The sequence below is a fragment of the Apis mellifera genome, linkage group LG2, assembly GCF_003254395.2.
Source record: "Apis mellifera strain DH4 linkage group LG2, Amel_HAv3.1, whole genome shotgun sequence".
Taxonomy (NCBI): domain Eukaryota; kingdom Metazoa; phylum Arthropoda; class Insecta; order Hymenoptera; family Apidae; genus Apis; species Apis mellifera.
In genome coordinates, this window is record NC_037639.1 from 7,543,746 (window position 1) to 7,562,536 (window position 18,791).

Consider the following 18,791-nt stretch of genomic DNA (forward strand, 5'->3'; position numbering starts at 1 on the left):
CAGCTTTTGTCCTTCCTGTGCGTCTCGAGCGAACCGAGCCGGAGTGCATAACCCCTTCCGGTTCCGGCGACGCCGTCGAGAAACTATTGAATATGCATAAGTTATATTAAATTGGGCCACCGGGTGCATGGTGCCGTGCGAGGATGGAAAATCCCTACCAATTACAACCACTTGGATGGAGTTCGCCCGCTTCTTCTCCGCTCCGACTAAGGCGGAGTTCTGGAACGATTCAAGGATATATATACGAGCCATATGGTATTGGTATATCTCAACTCTATCTATCGAATGTTTTCGATCGGAATTTTCGATTCTCAGGAATAATATTAGTCGAGCGAAATTTTTGTCAACGCGGGGATATTGGCCGGGGGCCAATCAAATTCTTCGATTCACGTGATATATGTATTTTTTGTTTAAATTAAATCATCGTTATTCCTTTCGCATGAATTAATTATGAAAAGCTTAGCGTGTTTGAATATTTGGTTACTGGAACGAGACGGAAATATTATATACGAAGATAACTTTACGAGAAGTTTTTATTTATTTTGCGATGAATAGAATTTCTTTTTTTTTCAAATTTATCTCACGTACGTGTAACGATATTATATCGATTCAATGTGGTAACGCGAAACTTCTTTTTGGTTTGATGCTCACGGTAACTTGAACCAGACGTATCCTATTCTATACCTTACCGCGAAGTATCAAAAAATCAAGAGAGGATTCAAACGCACGAATAAAAAGCGCTTCACGGTGATGCAAACCGCAGGCTTTCGAGCGTTTCTGGGTCAAATAAGACCCCGTGTAGAAGTTTTCCAGACTATAGAACTATACTTGCTTCGTATTTTTTTTTCTCTCTCTCTTTTCCTCGTATCAGTATTTTCAGTAGTCATTCTTCAACTCATGCTGTGCAACGCTTAACATTAATTTTCCCCGCGAGTCGAATCTTAATTTCCTGTTTCCACGTATCTTTTAACACACCACTATCTTGCATTCCCACCCTCCTGTTATCTTCTAGCCTCTAATGTAATCAAGAGCGAAGGGTCGATGCCAAGAGAACATGCAATCCAATTAGCGTCGAGTATAGCGTAAATCGGGGTAAGGAAAGTCGAAAGGGGAAAGAAAAACGCCAGTGGAAAATCCCTGTGAAACGCATTTTACACGTGTACGCAACAGATTGTTCGCACCGGCAAAACGATCTACTAATAAAGATTTGCGAAACAACGGTTGGCGCTGCCGCGCTAAAGCGCGATACAAGAAGGCTCTAAGTGGCTTGTTATCACGCAGTTGTTAGGTATTCGCTGATTAAACGGCGCAAAAATATTACGTCACCGGTTTTATTATCGCCCCGAAACATTAGCCAAGATTTTTTTACGAATTTATGCCATGCAACTCTTCCCCCTGCTACGTTTCTCTCCCTCTATCTTTATTCGCCAGATACATTCTTCTAATTTCAACGTACCAACGATCCTTTTAAATACACCCGCTTTATCTTTACACATAAAGAGCGCAAGATAATGTAGCTCGAGCTATATTCAAAATATTTATCCAACAAGCCAAATACTCTACGATCTTTCTCCTGTGGATTTTCAAAAGAGTTCTCGCCAAAGTGACAAGATAGAGGCTTGTGGGATCTAAAAGGAGAAAATCCACGTATATATAAGAATATACACGAAGAGTGAAAGGGAAAAGAAAGGGTCGAATTCGCAACAAAAGCACGATAGAACGGATTACGCTTTATCTAGCGAAGGAGGAGGGAGTTGCGTCTGTTCGATAAATTGAAAATCGAGAAGGGGGAGGAGAGATGGGAGAGAGATGGTGACGAAGCCTCTCGAAGAAACACGGAGCCTCTCGTTTATTTCCCTAACTCTTCGCGGATAATGGTTGACGAGTGTGTGGAATAATTTTCTCGGACCACCTGCCGGGTCCTCCGGTTATCACGAGGTGTTTCAACTCGCGAAAAGTCGTTTCGACAGTTCGTCCGTTTACTTTACCCAGTTTATCCGGCCCGACATCATCCCACTTATTCGCTAACGAGCTTATCTTCCCCCTAACTCGAATAGACGGAGTCGAGATTCGAGAGAAGGATTCCACTGCAGGTGTTCGTTCGATCGCTTTACACTCATTGACTTGGATCATATGATATAATACGTCGCAAGAACAGTGTCTGTCCATGCACAATCTGAGAAATGCTCGCATATATTAACGATGATAGTTCGAATGAAGTGTAACTTTTTCGTGTTTGATTTGTTTTCATATCGATTTCTTTTCATCCATGAGGGAAGAAATTACGAGCGTCGAAGGAAATTCCGATTAGAAGATAAAATGGCTTTCTCTTTGCGAGAGAAAGGAATATTACTGAAAGCACAATCTTTTTAATAACTCGTACCTTGTTAAGTAATCTTGAGTGTTTTCCTTTCCGATCGGAAGAAGATTCTGAAAATATTGGTCAAAGGAAATTTATTTTCTTCCAAGCGAATACTTTTTCTATAATCTATCCGAAGAAACTTAAAACGTTTCTTCATCGCTCCAAGTATTATCCGAATATGAGAATAATTCATGTTCAATCTTGATCAACAATCGTGGATAGAACAAGGAATCGGTATCGGTATCGTGCTTGATCGACTTGGATTTGATGAATCAACATTGAGTCCGAGGTATCGAACTCGGTTTAATTATTTCTGACTCTGTGGGGGGAACGCAGCATCTATAAGGGTCAGGGTCCACGGGAACAGCGGCACGGATTGAGTAGCCGGTTGTATCGATCTAATGAACGATATTGATTAATGGTGTCGCCCCGGTGTGAATAGGCCGGCATCGTATAAATTAGTGGGGCGATTCTCGTTGCCAGCACGCGCATTAAGCAACGTGGTCGGCTCCGGGCCCTGGTTTACGCGGCTCGGCCGCTAACTCGAGTTAAACGAGATGAATGTCGGTTCGCTAATAGTTGTTACGAATTGCCACTGGAGCTTGCTTAGCCCGCTTTACACAGAGATTTAGTCGAGCAACTAAGAGATGAGCCCGCCGCTAACGGCTCCTCCCCCTTGCTACTCCTCCATTCTTCTCCCTCTCCACCTTCCTCCCCGCTTCTTCTTCCCATAATCCTATCCCATCCCTCTAACGAGTGAGCCGCAGCCTCACCTGCAAATTAGAAGCCTCGCGACCATCTTCCAACGAAGTTTCGCACAAATTTTCCACTCTCTCTCTTTCTCAAGAAGATCGTTTAAATCGAACGATCTTCCTTCTCTTCTTCGAGATCGTGGCTTTGAAGAACGGACGAATTTGTTACATGGATTCGCGCGATTAAAATTCTGGGGGAGGAAAAAGCGGCCAATGGCTGAGTCGTCGTTACATTTCCTGCGTGTCGATTAACCGTTGTTGTTTGGGCAATTTCCATGAAATTCCATCCCCCAGGAGACGTTGCCTGACCGGAAGTTGATTCGCTACGATATATTCGGTATATCGAAATCTCTGCAGATTCGCTAAGTAGTAATATAGGGATAAATTAGCTCTGTCAGAATCTGAGCCGAGGTCGGTTGTTTCCACCCCGTTCCTCTTTCTCCGTCGTCCCTCATCCAAACAGAGGCCGTCTCCCTCGAGATATTGTACCTGTCTCACGATGCAACGTTACTATCCCCCTTCCCCTCCCTTCAGAGGAGGGGAGGATCGCCGTCACGTCGCCGGTTGATGTATACGTGGATCCCGGACGTTGCGAACGCAACGTGAATAAATCCGGCAACGCTTCTTAATTCTGCCCAAGTAAAATATTTCTGCGGCCAGTTTCTTTGGAATTTAATAAAAAAAAGTGAAATCTCTTGTGATTTCTTTTGGATAATAATCCAGAATATTTCAATCGAATTCACATTGTTTATTTCCACGATAGAATTTATTTGATGAAAAACAAAGGAACGATGTTCTTCGTCATTTTCCTATTTCCTTCATTTTCCAAACATTTCAATCTAGTAAATATGTATCTTCTTTCTATCATCTCTTAATTTCCATTCAATTCCTCCTCTTTTCTTCATAGGATTAAAAAAAAAGAAAAGTAAAAAAAGGAAAAAAGAAATTCAGTACGTATCTTCTATATGGCTCGTGAACGCGAACAATGGGATCCGTCGTGCACGCGTAAATACGTGTTTCGAAAAACCATGGGCTATGGCCGACTGCACTAAGGATAGGCGAATCTCCTCTCTCTAGGTCGGGCAGGAAGATGGAGTCCGGAGCTCATCAAGGTAATGCAGCTGGGATTATCCTGAAACCGAGCACGTTCCCAATGCCGAGAGTAGTAGCGGGACGGCTCTTGGGAAAGGTAGAAGAGCCTTGGTAGATTATTAGTTGATCGTTTGATCGAAAACCTACAGAGACTGGTAGACACTTCTGACGTGGACCATCTTTGTGCGTGCCCTCGACAGCGATCGACACTGGGCTCGTTAATAGGTCGAAATAATTTGACACTTTCTGAGGAGACACGTGGAGAGAAAGACACATTATGGGATGGGATAAATATTTCAATGGTTGTTTCGATTTGATTGTAATTTCGTTCGCAGTAGGGATGAATTTCTCTTGAGAAATTATTGAAAATTTTATAATCAGGAGGGGATTTGTTGGATACATGAGTAGAATTTTATTTGATTGTGAGAGGAAAGATTGCTAATTCGATGAAGTTTTTTTTAATATAATTTCTAATTTGGAGCGAGGAGATTAAAAAATTTAAAAGATTTCGTACATCGATTATTTTTGGACAAGCTTAATATTATCTAGTTGGTATATATATAGGAAACTATTCTACGTTAAAAATAATAAGACATTTGTGTAAAAAATTTCTCCTGAGAGTTGGATAAAGGAGAATGTTAAATTTTAACCGATGAAGGAAGAATTCTGATTTCCTCTTACGAGAAAGTATATCACCTCGAGAAGAATACAGTACAGTAGAAAAGATCCCATTGTACTACTACTTTAGTCAAGCGAGAATAAAGGAGAGGAAAATGCAAGAAATATGTACTTCAATCTACCAAATTTATAAGATCAACGTGCTCCTTTATATAATCAAATTGAATTCTGGATAAAAAAACAAATAAACACACGAATTAAAGAAATTAAAATATATTCACAAATATAAATCTTAAAAGAAAAAGAAGAAAGAATAAAACAATCTTTCCAAGATTAAATTTAACTATTATGAATTCTAAGATTAATCATTTAAGATTAAAGAACAAGATATACAAATATATTCTCTCGAATTGAACTCATTTCGAGTCCTGGACGACGATCAAATCCTCGCCAATTCCTATAATACAACACAAAAGGAAGAGTCTTTCTTTCTCGAAACAACGTAATTTTCCATTTCCAATTTCGTCACGGATGCTTTCCAATTCATTCAACGGCGAATAAACCCCCGAAGGAAGCGGAATATCCGCCAGTCCCTCACTGTCAAGAAGCCAGGTGCGAAGCAAAGAAATAATAGCAGGAGGGGGGGCCGCGTTGACCCGGCCGACAAGCACGGTCGCAATAGGTTCTCGACGTATCCCCCGGACGTCGGATTAACCGTCGAATTTATCTCCAACCTGTAACGTGTCCCACGTCCACCGTAGTCTGGACGACGGCCACGGATAAATACGTGCGTTTAGCGGATTGATTGGATACAGCACACTTTGGCGAGGCTCGCTTCGCCCCGGATTGCAACTTTTGCACCCGTCGCACCCAATATAGACGCGCTCTTGAGTCATGCGCGGCGTTCCTTCCCATTCGTGGCAAGGTTGGGACTGCGAAACGATGGACCAGGATTCGTTGCTATTAACGAACGAACGCGTTTTGGAACGGATTCGGAATCCGTCCCCCCTCCCGCGGTTGATATTTTTGAACCGATTTCCATTGTCTTATGTAAGAACGTTCCAAGGAACGTTCATTTTTCCGAAAATTGTGTAGCAAATTCTCGAAATAACATTTGGCACATATTTCTCCTCCGGTATGTCGAAACCTAGGTATTAAAAATAATTTCCTCAAGCTCGAAAAGGATTCTCGATTTGTTTCTGATAATTTAAATTTTTCGACAAATTTGCTCGACATTTGCTGTCCATTCTAATTGTTCATTCTTCATACAAGTTACGAGATGGAGTTGCAATATAGAAGATATCAATTTCGACGAAGACACTTCTCCCTCCCTCCCTTTCACCCTGTAATAACAAGATGTTCAATCGAAACGAACAGCTGCAGCTCGCATGCCCCGCCAACCCCGTTTAATGCAATCAAGAAAGTCTTGAAAGCGCGAAGAAAGATTCGTCCCTCGGCGGGAAAATAGGTTGGAAAGTTGGGAAGACGCGTTATTGAAACAGGGAGGAAGCCCGTGAAACTGGGAAGAAGAATTCGAGTGCGCCACTGAACTGGTCGGAACAATTGGCAGAAAACGTTCGAGTGCTCGGCAAAGATACTTCCACGGGGGCAAACATCGTAGCCTCGTAAATCATCCCCGCCCCCTTTATTCCTTCCCCCCTTCGCCCCTCAACCCTCGCCGGTTTAATTAAAATGTCCGTTACGTTGCTTGTTGCAGGTAAGAATCGAGCGCCCGATTCTTCGTCGGCCGATAGTCTTATCGTTCGTCGATTCGGTGAGTGATTCAACGAGATTCGAAATCGTGGAACACCCATTTCCACCTCTTCTCGCCCCCCTCCGCCGAGAAATCTATCGAGAACCGCTCCTCCAAGGCGGGCGACAAGTTCTTAATTACGAATTCCTTGGACGGTGTCGAGACGAGATCCGCTTGGCAAAACTCGGGATCGGGAAGAGGGCGAGAAGAGGAGAGGAGAGGAGAGGAGAGTGGTGAGATTCGAGCCGATCTGTAACTATGAAAGACTACACAGCTCTCCTCCACGACCCCTCCTCTCCTCCCCTGCCTCGATAGGGGTTGATACGAGCTGCCAAATGTCACTGGGCCAGACATTTCTATATTTGAATTCGAGTTTCGCATGACGGCGGTTCGACGTAGAGAAACGGCGGGAGGACCGACGTCTCTATCTATCGATCTAACTGCCGGCCCGGCCGCGTGACGTTCAAGCTAGAAATAATGTTTCGCGAAGTCTCCGTTGGGGTGGTTTCTCCTTCTTCTTCCCCTCCTTGCGCGCACCCCCACCTTCCCACGTTTTCTTCCCCAACCGATTGCCCATAACCGATAACTGAGGTGATGCCGCGACGAAAATACGACGTCAGTCAAATCTTTAATCCTGGAAATAGGGCCGCTTATCGGGGTTGACGTAAGTGGTGCAACCGGACGGGATGTCCTCGTCCACGCCCGCCCCTCCCTCCTCCTTTCAAACCACCTCCGCGAAGAAAGCATCCGAGGTCTATCGATGTAGGTTTGTTGGGGTATTTTGGCAGGAGGAGGTGGTGGATAAGTATGGATATCAAAGTTTTCGAATTACGCGAGATCGGTGGAGAAGGGATTGGTTGGGGAGAGTAACGAGAAGATGAATTTATTTATCAAATTAGGTCTAGTTTAGGTGTCGAGAAAAAAATTTTAAAGGGAATTTGAGAGGGATATTGAAGATTAAATAAATTTGCTTTGTTCGTTCAAATCGTGCGCGAATATGATAATTATCGTTCGAGAATTTGCATGAAATTCATAGCGGAGAAAGAGAGAGATAATCGGAGATAAAATCAAAATTTTCGAATTATGCATCATCGATGATAAAGAGGGATGATTAACATTTTATCTACCGCAACAAATCATTTCGTACCGTTACTTACCTCACTGACAGCTTATAAATCAGCTTTTCACCGCTGGTAGTGCTTATATTGATCGATATCCTATTAATCGGTTTTTTCCCCCCCTATGAATGCGTATTAGCCATTATTACCAAGCTGCAGTTTTCCGGCTAACGAGTTTCGATAACGTTCTCTACGAATACGAAAAACAAATTTCGCCGAATCAATTCCTCCTAACATTTTCAATCTGCGACAAAAAAATATCACATTTTACATTTCTATCGCGAGACAGGTGACTCGTGATGAATTAAATTCGCACTGACGAGAAGAAAATCGCAATATTTATTCTTGCAAAGACAACTCTCTTTCGAAAAATTCCAAAAATTCAAACAATTTCAATTTTCACGCGAATAATTATCATCGTCGTATCCTCGCGAAATTTGTGTCCCTTCTCCCTTCTCTCCCTCCCTCCCTCCTTCCTTCCTGCCCCCCTCGGTAATAAACAATGATTATCAAGTGGAAAATCGACACTCGAGGACCAAAATTCCCCGGCGCAGAAGCGTTAACGACGCGATCCGAAATTCCACGGATTCCCAATTTCAGAGGCGGCACGAAATTCTCCCTTCCTCCACCTCCTCCCCCATACTCGTCGCATACGCGGTAATATCCGAAACGGTAAGTTGTGCACGTCGCCGTTCTGCACAGCTACCAGCAGGAATATCCATTTCAAGACATTTAACCCGGGCCCGAGATCCGCGGCTAGGATCCGAGATAGGATGTACACACAGGTTCTAAGATTACTTAGGCAGTCTTCATTACGGTCGAAGAAAAAGATCCATCCCTCTCCCCTCCTTACGTGTCTTTGTCCCTCCTACAATTCACCTCCTGCTTCTCCTCCCTTTGTGTCGCGTCGGAAAGGTTTTTTTTTCGAGAGGTGGTGGTTGGCCGTGTCAAAACCGGAGACGAGTGCACCCACGAGGAACCGAGACGAGATTTCCTCTTCCTCTTCCTTCTAAAGTTTTATGGAAAGTGGCTCTTGGGAGAGGGGTGGAGGAGGAGGCGGAGAGGGGAAAATAAAACTGATATTCTATATTATAATAGGCCGACCCACGATAGGGGATCGGTTTTGACGATGCGTGCTGTCTCTTCTTTTCGGTTAGATTTTGTTGGGAGAATTTGTAGTGGAAATTGATTTTTCCATTAGAGACAGCGATACGAAATTTCACGGTTATTTAATCTAATAACGTGTGTATTCATAGGATATCTTTTTACATAGGAAATAGGTTTAGATAAGGAAATTCTTCCGCTCGAAAAAAATATGATATTGATTTAAATATTCACGATATTGTTATTATCGTCGATTTTATCGTTCGAATTCGAAATTGGTGGAAAGGAAATGGTAATTCGCGGATAAAGTATTCAATAGGTCAAGTGGAAGCTAGGGAATGAGTTTCAGTATTTTATTACAGAGGGCGGTAAAGTTCAGAGATGGATCACGAGCGAATTCCGTCTTCCGCAATCTCTCGCTTCTCTCGTTCTGTATCTTTTTTTTTTCTCTCCCAAATCGTCACGCTTAAGGAAATTCGATCAAAATTCGCGGTACGCGCGGTTACACGCGGAAATATAATTTTATTAACCCTCCGAAACGTTCCTCTAAATATCTCTTTTATCCATCCCGAATATTCCATCACCGAGCTTAACCGAGCCGCAGCCACTAATTTCTCTCGTTAATGCTTCGAGTTTTCGTTTTAATAACGATTTCGCGAAACGCATTAAACGCGTCTCTTTATAAACGCGATAAAAATTTGTCAATTCAGGAAAGTTGGCTGAATTTTCGTTCGAATATTTACAATCGGCCCGTTCGAGAGCCTCTCCTTCGTCGCAGAGGAAAAGGAAGTTGGCCGCGGTGAAAAAAAAAAAAAAAAAGAAAATTCGACTCGACTTGATTCCTAGAATCGAAAGTCTCGCGATTTTCGACGTTGTTACTCGGCCCACGGTTAATTACAGGCGCGAGGTTACCACGTTGCACAAGTGGAAATTCCTAGCACATTTTCAAACGATCCAACCTTTTAATTACGTTTCGCTAATTACTTTCACGATTCGTGTAATCCCCGTTGATTAACGTGAAACGCGTATCGATGATCGCGGATGGAAGGGGAGAGAGAGAGGGAGGGAGGGAGGGATAAAAGATTGAAAAAGTATAGTACACTTTCGAAGGAGTTGAATACGTGCTTTTTGCGTAATTGACGTTCGAATTAAAGGATGGATCGATAGAAATTAATGCGCGCGAGTCGGAGTATTCCAGATATCGAACGTTTCACGTTGCACGTTGATGAAAGAATTTGAAAGGGAACAAAGAGAAAAATCGAGATATTATATTTATATCGATATATTTGCCCGATTAATTAAATTGTTTCTCATATCGCAGAGTATTGATATTCATCGCAAAATTTTCTTCGTCGCTCGTGTCCGTTGAATCTTGATTTTTACCTACAATAATACGTGTTTAAAAATACTTGGCTTTTTGTTGGGAATAACGTTAAAAAAGTTCAAAATATAATCCATTATACGATTCTCCAATAAAATCCAGCGATTATTGCATTCTCAAAGAAATGCAAATAAATAATAAACTTTAATATTGGAAAAATCCTACCGTATTTATAAATTTCGCATTATATTATCATCACGTTTGTACTCATCGTATTAAATTAACGAAACGAATTAACGTCGACAGATCGAAACGACCATAATTCGTTCGCTCTGACGAAGCGCGAATCCCTCGAAATATATCCTTCTTCTTCGGTTGCTTACGAAACGCGAGTCGGTCGATAAATCGAGGAAACAAGATTACGAGATTCCCTCCTCCTCTTCCTCCTCCTCCCCCCTGTAGCGAGCGTTCATTCATAAACGTCGAGAAAATCGGTCGGCCGAGTAAATCTCGGCTGCAGAAACCGGTCATAATTCCAGAAGTAATATAGAGAGTACCGCGTACTAATCGGGTACGCGCCATTACATCCTCAAACGTATTACGGTGTAAACCAATCTAAACGAGCGACAGTCATTACGGAGTTTCAGTGGGAACACGGTGGAGGAGGGGAAGGGATATAGGATGCCGCGGACATACACCTGTACGTGTACATTTCGCGCACGGTTACCAGTCTTCTCCTCTTCCTCTTCCTTCGCCAGTGTGCAAACACAAATGGCGCGCAGTTGCGATGCTCTACCTTGCTCTTCGAGCAAGCTTTTATTAATCCCTCGCTCTCGAGGCCATAACCAGACCGGGAGGAGATTTGTATAAACATTTGCGTAGAATCCGCTGAACGAAAGAACGGAAACCTTTGGTTCGTTGATTGACGCGTGAGACTTTATCAGAGCATCGAGAAATGGTAGAATTGATCAAAAATTGAAGGTGTTTAAATATATTAAGTTTGTTTAAATAAAAACGCAGAACGAAATTAGAAAAGAAACTTGAACGCAAGAGAAAAGTTAAATGTTCGTTCATCTTGCATATTTTCGAAGAAATCAATGGAAAGATACGTGCGTTGATCGCGCATTAAAATGTAACGCACGACAGTGTTTAGCAATGTACGAATTATATAGACGAGGGATCGAGGTCGAGGTTTCTCTTAGGTTGTGTTTCGCGGAAGGAACCACCGCCGAAGGGGCCATTAATCCATTGAGTATTCAAATCGAGGCGGTAGGAAAAGAACGGTTTCCCCGGGGCTCGTTGGGACTCCCGGGGCAAAAGAAGGTTACCCTCTTATTAATACCATTAATCACCTCATAAAGATTCAACGAAAAGGAAGTGGGAGGGGAGGAGAAATACGGGAAAGAGGAAAAACAAGGGGGTTGATAAAAACGAGCGAAGGAAAGATTGAAGAAATCCACCGAACCGGGCTGTTCCTCGGGGGATAGTTTTTTAAGGGCGGGAAAAGGGACCGGCTGGAAGCGTATTGTTTCTCACGCAACTTTTCACAGATTTCATTTAAGCCGCGATGCAAGAGAGAGAACCTTCTGGCTCCGGGTTCCGTTCCGCCGAGCCCGTGCCCCCTTTTCTTCAATAAAAATTCATTTCCTTCCTTTGATTTACTTCAAGCACCGAGCCAACTCGTTCTCCGCGCTTCTTTCCTTCCCCCTCCTCTCTCTCTCTCTCTTCTCTCTTCTCTCTTCTCTTCGGTCTTTGCCGAGGAGACGAGTTGAAACTCGACTCGAGGAAGAAACGGCTCGAAGGAGAAAAACCCCTCCTCTCGCTTCTGGTCCACCTCGCTCGTGGCCAGATATAAATTCCTTCGCACCATCTGAAGCGTAACCTGAAAAATCCCGGTGGCCAAAGACGCCTGTGACAAATCGTGCACCGGACCGTTTACCTTTATCGGTAATGGCTTCCCCGCTTAATGAATCTTTCTTGAAAAGGATCGCGCCGAATCGCCCCTCCTCCTCCTCCTCCTCCTCCACCCCTCCGTTACCACTTTAAATCCCCTTTCGTCGAGATCTTCGATGAAAAATTGCTCGGCGGGGGTCTTTACATTAGTATTACGTCTACGGAAACCTCTTATCTCTATTCTACCCACGGACGTACGTAGCCAACTGCAACCGTGCTTTCCAAAGGTAGATTCGAGATCTTACCAACCGGTTGGTCGCTATATTTTTTTCTTTCTTTTCTTTTTTTTTCCTTTATTACATTGTTCCCGCGCAACCGTATCATTTAAAAATGGCAACAATTTTGATAAACGCGACGCGATAAGGGGCGACTTATTGTAAATCGTACAGGAAGTTTCATGAAAGTACAAAGGGGCAAGGATGTCGAGAGTCGCGTTTCCTCGCGTTCTCGTGCGCCCTATTAATTACTGGGATACTGGGGTTCGCGTGATTCGAACTATTTATCCATCTCTTATCCGTTCTCTTTCCTTGCCTCGATCGGGTCTCTTCCTTTCCTCCTCGATCGACCTCCTCCGTGGAACGTTTCAAAGGGCAGCGAGAGAGAGAGAGAGAGAGAGAGATTCGAAAGGGGATGAAGTGGAGCGCGGAAAGGTGGAACACGATGATGGTATCCACGGGAACCGAGGAGGGCGGATACGCATTCTTGAACTCTCGAATGCATGGAAGAGGCTCGGATATTTTAGAAAAGTTTCGAAAACCGCTCGTTTCGTTCGAGGTTGCGCGACACGAAGGGAGAGGAGAGAGAGAGAGAGACGCTCTATATTCGAGGATAGAGAGAAAATGGGAGAAAACAAGGGAGAATGTATAAGATATAAGAACGTGAGAGAAAAGCTGCTTAAACGTGTCGAATCTCGAAGGATAATTGCGCGAAAGTGATAATCGCGATTTAAAAACTCGGGCGGCACGTGCAACGCAGCGCGAAAATAAAATAAAGTGGGTCGACGTCGAAGAGTTTCGGTTACAGTTGGCTGCCCCGATCGAGAGCATCGTCTCCTCTCTTCCATCTTTCCGTCCTCTTTCTCCCCCTCTTTCATCTCGCATGCGAGAGAGGCACGACGAAACTCCCCGTCTGACTGTTTTCTTCATCGCCGTCGAAAACATGGTGCCCTTGTACCGTCGTCGAGACAAATATCGGAGTGCACCGGGGGCAGTGGCGACGACGGGGCTCGAGGGGACAGGGGATCCGGGGGATGGAAAGTTTTCCACTGTTCTTTTCGTTTATAATTTATGTTTCCCGGAGAGCGGACGGCCTGAAACACCGTTCCATCGATTCGGTTACGTAAACAGCACGGAGCACGGTTTTTGCCGCCCGCTTTGCGATGCACTTAGCTGTTTAAACTGGCCGGCTTTTGTTCGATCGCGGAATCGCGGTTGAAAGGGAATCCCCTTCCTTTTCTCCCGGACGCTGCCGGAAACCACCGTCGTCCATTGACGATGCAGCTCTTTCGCGTGGAATTAATAATTTGTCCAGGTTTTCACGACGTTGCAATATTATTCCCGTCAGAAGGAAATAATCGCTCGTTATCGGCGATTCAATTACACTCGATCTCAATTTTCATCGAGTTATTACCTTTTTAATCCGCGACACTTGCGAATTATCTCTCCGTTTGAGAATTTATTATCGAATTCTTCCGGTGTAATTAAATATCAATTTTGCGAAGAAATATTGAATCGATGCGTATAAATCGCGTATGAACACGGAGCGCCAATTAGGAACTGGCTGCAGTTTCGGCTTATCGTTTTACGCTATTCGCCATAATTCCAATAGAACGTGGCTCGTGTTGCTGCTGCGCAAACAGTGTGTTGACATGTCCGTGGAGGTTGTGCAGCGTGCACAGAGACCGATCGGGGACCCCGGAGGAAAGGGCTGACCCATCCTGCGCCCTGATAACTCGGTTACGTTCCAATATCATGATTACACGTCATCCTTGGCAGTTGACAATCCCCGGAGTAATGACCATTGCGGAACGGCACGAAATGGCTCGCGTCGAGCGTTTAAATTCTTCAACGTGCCGCCGTAGGTGAATCACGATGGGTTAATCTTCACGGTTTATGAAAATATAAGGCCCTTCTTCCCTTCCTTTTTAATTTCGTGACGTGGCCGCTCGTGAAAGAATTCGTTTCTTTTTTCCATGCTCGGAGCCGCGCGTAAAACTTTCCTCGTTTCGCGCACTCGGTCTTGATAATAATTTTCCACCCCGAGCCGAAATTTCAAAATCGCTTTGCCGAAATTTTATCGCTTCCACGCGAATATTCGAAAAGAAGAAATTCCAGTTCGAATTCCTGTCGCAACTTGTCAAAATAAACTATTATTGAAAGAATTTTTAAGATAGGAAAGAAAGAAACGGATATCAGGATTGATAAAAACATAATAAATTAAACTTTATTTCCCGGCAAAATATTTACTTCGTAAACTGAAAGGGTACGATGAAAAATATTATAGATTCATTCGATTCAAAAATTTAAACAAAAGGAAGACTATTAATTTAATCCGCGATCAAATAATTAAACAAAGAGCGATATTTAATTGCATACACTGAAAAGATATGAAATAATACGATATTCATTCCAGGGAAGCAGTGAATATTCATCGAGATGTCTATATCCTATTAAAGCTAAATGGATTTAGAATGATTCATGCGTTAACTGACGGGTGATCGAGACAAGGACGCGATCTATTTATATCTATGAAAAAAATTGTTGGGATTCTTATATTACGATTATCGAAACTGACACACACACACATTTCTTACTCCTACATCGATATTATGGAAGAATAAAACCGAGCAAAAGAACTCGCTTGTAAGGATTAATTGAAACAATTCATCTTCGATTACTTACCATGATTTAATTATTAAATCATAGTGTAATCGTGCAGAGATCTCGTGTAACAGAATCGTTGCATCGAGGATATTCAACATCGGTTGTAGTTGCACCACTCTCACGGCAGAAGGAAGCACACGCCAGTGTGGTTTTCCCGCCAAGTTCATTGAGCATCTTGGGCTGGATGTAAGCCAAATACTGAATACACCACCTCGTTCTCCGCCTCCTCGTTCCTCCTGTTCGCCTCGTCTCCCGACCCGTTATCATTCCGGAATGGCAAGTTGATGTTGCCCGTGCTCCTAACACCTCTGGCGTCGCTCGTTTATAGAACAAGCAACACCGGCCCCCTAATAAGGTCGGGTCACGGCCCTATCCCGCAATATTTCGCGACCAATTGTGCGCGACATTGGAGGGAATAAATGCGACAGTTAAATCCTGCAGGAGTTATTGGTCGTGTTGTTGCTCCTTGCTTCGCGGTACTTCTCCTCCGCCAAGTATTTTGTTATATAAAGGGCGATGATGAGATTACGCTTGAAAAAAAAAAAGGAAGAGAGAAAGAGAGAGAAAACACAAGGATTGGCTGTCGTCGAGCGATAGTGAAAGCGAAAGGCGAAACGAGCGAGGCTCGCAAGTTTTTTAAACGGTTTAATACTTACCGCCTCCGGCTCTCTCTGCAACAAGTTATCAGCTTCTCACAGACTTCCTGCAAACTGAGCTTTAATAGCTCGAAATAAATTTTCCCGTTGATAGATTATGTAGTTGATAAAAATTGCGGAATTAAGAGAGAGAGAGGGCAAAAAATTAGAAAAGCAAACTTCTCCTTCCTTTTTTCTTCTTTTTTTAATATATTAAAACATCGACGTGGAAATCTTTCTCAATTGCTCTCTTTCTTTCTCTTTCGGCGAGAAACGTAGAAGAAAGCGGTGAAGCGCGACGAGAATTGTGCGACTACGACTTCCAACAACCCTTGTTTTTTTTCCCCTCTTTTTACTTCTTCTTTTTTTTTTTTTTTCCGCAGGAAATCCCACCGCGTGCTTAACGAAACGAGGCGGGGCGCGGGTGTGCGTAGCCGTTCATAGTATTGGCAACAGGCCAAGTCACGTTGCGACTCAATGAAATCTTTCTAGGTTAGGTTAGCCCCTTCCTTCCGCGTTAAGCGTAGGATACGTTTACACCGGGCCGCGGTAGACGCGCGAGAGCGGACGGATGGTGGAGGCTGGCCCTCGGCCAGCCACACCGAGGACCAGGCGAAGTGGCCGGTTTTCGGCTCTCCGGGCGGAAGTGGTAGTGGTCAATATTAGTCAGGCCGGAGGGAAGGGGGGGAGGGGCTCCTTAAGCGCGAGCTCGTACCACTTCGGGACTCGACTCGACTCGACACGACTCGCCCGTTAATCGTTCTTGTTGCTCGCGCGTCAATGAGACGTTACGTCAGTGGCCCAGTTACCGTGCGCCGTAAGGGAATTAACCGGCTATGCCGTGATTTACGGTTTGCAATTTCCGTCCACGCAGCGAGCGCGGGGAATCACGAAATTATCGCTGAATCGGATTTTTCGCGTGTCCACCCGCTCGACGTCTCGTTAAACCGAAATGCACGCATCGAATTGGGGAAGGGGGAGGTTGATTGGTCGGTCGGTCGGTCGGCAGGGGGGATCCCCGGCAAAGAAACGCTCGATTCGATCCGATCGCATGAGGCGGGTTCGGCTCACGGACGCGTAACAAGTAGTCATGCACCGAAAACGTTCCGCGCTTCGGGATCGGGTGCAACACGATGCTCGCGAGCACAATCCGGCGTCATCCTCCTTCTTCCTCCCTCCTGACGTGTTCGCTCCACTCGAACGTCCTCCTCTTCTTCCCTCCTCTCTCCTATCCACCGTTTCTATCCCGCCGTCAAGCGAGCGTGGCGTGGCGAGGAGGAGCAGTCAGGCAGTCAGGCTCTCTGCTGGCATTAAGTATTCCCGTTGGGTCGGCGTGGCGAGGAGGAGCACGGAGTGGCGCGGAGTGGCGCGACGCGGCGTGGCGTGCAGCGCTGTGTCGGTCGATGCTGGGGTGTTCGCCGTGGGAAGGAAGGAAACAGGCGAGAAGGAGGAACTGAAACGATTCTCTCCCTCTTCCACGTCGTCGTCGTCTCTCCCTCGCCCTTTCTCCCTCCCTCTCTCTCTTTCCCCTCTCTCTACCCCCTCTCTGCCCCCCTTCCTCTCCGTCCCACTCGCACGAACCGAGCTTTCTCCGGCACGGAATCGAGAGAGGCGCTATCCCCCTCGAGCGACGGCAGCGCCCCGGGGGCGCCTGCGCGCCTCGGAGGGGTAGCGGTCGCCTGATAGTGGCGAAACTCGAGGGCGAGGGGGAAGGGGCCCCTCCCTGTTCTATCCCTCGCTCCTCGAGCGTGCACCCCACCATCGGGTGCCGCGCGGCTCCTCTACCTCCCCTCGCTACGGCTCCACTGCCCGGGCCTCCACGGTCGCCCCATTCCGTTCTCGGCATCACAGCGTGCAGCATTGAACTCGACGCACGGCGACGCAAGGAGCGCGACAACGACCACCTGCCTCTCTGTGCTCCACGGATTATATATATATATCGGTCTCTCTCTCTTTTCAACTCTTTCGCCGTTCACCGACCCGCTCGGTTTCCCGTCTTCATCGGTGCACACGTTGCCGCGAGAAGAAGAGGGCAGGGAGACGACGAGGATAGGACGAGGCCGAGGATTGGACCGATTCTGTCCCGATTCCCTAGCGGATCGAGATCCGTTCTCGAGGAAGAAGCAGGAGAAACAAAGCGGAAGACGCGACGCGTCACGGTCAACCGTTGTCATCGAAGGATCGATCTCGAGATTTTTTTTAATCTCGACAGCCTCTCTTCAGCTTCTTCTGTGGATTCGTTCAGTCTGTCAGTGTGCCGTTTCATTGGCTTGCCGTGCGTTTGTTTCACGCGTGTTTCGCTCGAAGCTCGCTCCAAGTGCCCGCTCGAAGTCGACGATTCATAACGTGACAAGTGTGTATCGCGCGCGAATGTAACCCGTTCGACGAGACGAAGTTTCGATCAAGAGGATCCGTTTTACGTTTCCTCCTCCCCCCCTCCCTCGGTTCTTTCGATCGCCCGAGCTGTGTGAGTTCGATCGTTGGATCGAAGTTTCCGCTGTACACCCGCTGTCTGTTCGTGCCTGTTCCTCGCCGTTCACGCCTCGCCGTGCTCGCCGTTAACAGTGGGATTCGCGGACACGTATCGCGCGTTCGTCACCCGGAACCAGAAGAGCTGTCACGAAGCGATCGCGACGTTCACGTCGTTTGGAAGCCGTGGGATCAGCGATATATCGTAGTTGCGCGTGTGCTGAGAAAGCGCGAGCGTGCGACACGAGACACCGTCGGTCTCTCCCTCGTCTTTTTCTCCTCCCGCGGGGAAGGAAGGCCATAGCGTTGATCGCACGGCACTCGGTACTCGCGGCGGTACTGAGTGACCTGCAGCACCCGGCAGTCATCGAAAAGTGTACACGACGGCGGTCACCACGTACATCACGCCGCTCATCACCCCAGAGAAGGTACGGCCAACGTTCCATTCAAATGTTTTCTCCGATAAATCCTCTCTCCCCAATGTATCCGAATATGAAAAGTCGTGGTTGAGGAGAACGATCGCCTCGAAGAAATTGTGCGTCCTCTCTGGTGAACGTGTCTCCAGGTGTATCGATGTTTATATATAGCTTACGCAACTATATTTACGTACGTGAGTACATGGATATTGCACTGAGCGAGCGCGAATGTGTGGGTATTACGTTGTGCCCTTGCTGCGAGCATGTGTGCGTGGGTGGAGCTTGATCCTGAACGTCATCCGTCGGACAAGGACGG

The 18,791-nt window shown here is 45.7% G+C and overlaps 1 protein-coding gene across 23 annotated transcripts in view; it reads left to right on the top strand.

Moving 5' to 3' along the window:
- Window positions 1–18,791, top strand: part of LOC551123 (RNA-binding protein Musashi homolog Rbp6) — a 739,303-nt gene that overhangs the window by 488,587 nt on the left and 231,925 nt on the right. For 16 of the 23 annotated variants that reach the window (XM_026439281.1, XM_026439282.1, XM_026439266.1 and 13 more), the window contains one exon: window positions 6,542–6,598. The exons of 6 other annotated variants lie outside the window; for them this stretch is intronic. In XM_026439281.1, the coding sequence (XP_026295066.1) occupies window positions 6,542–6,598 (57 nt within the window). Of the gene's footprint in view, window positions 1–6,541; window positions 6,599–17,404; window positions 18,488–18,791 lie in introns of those variants that run through there. One more of the 23 variants, XM_026439283.1, reaches the window with a different exon arrangement.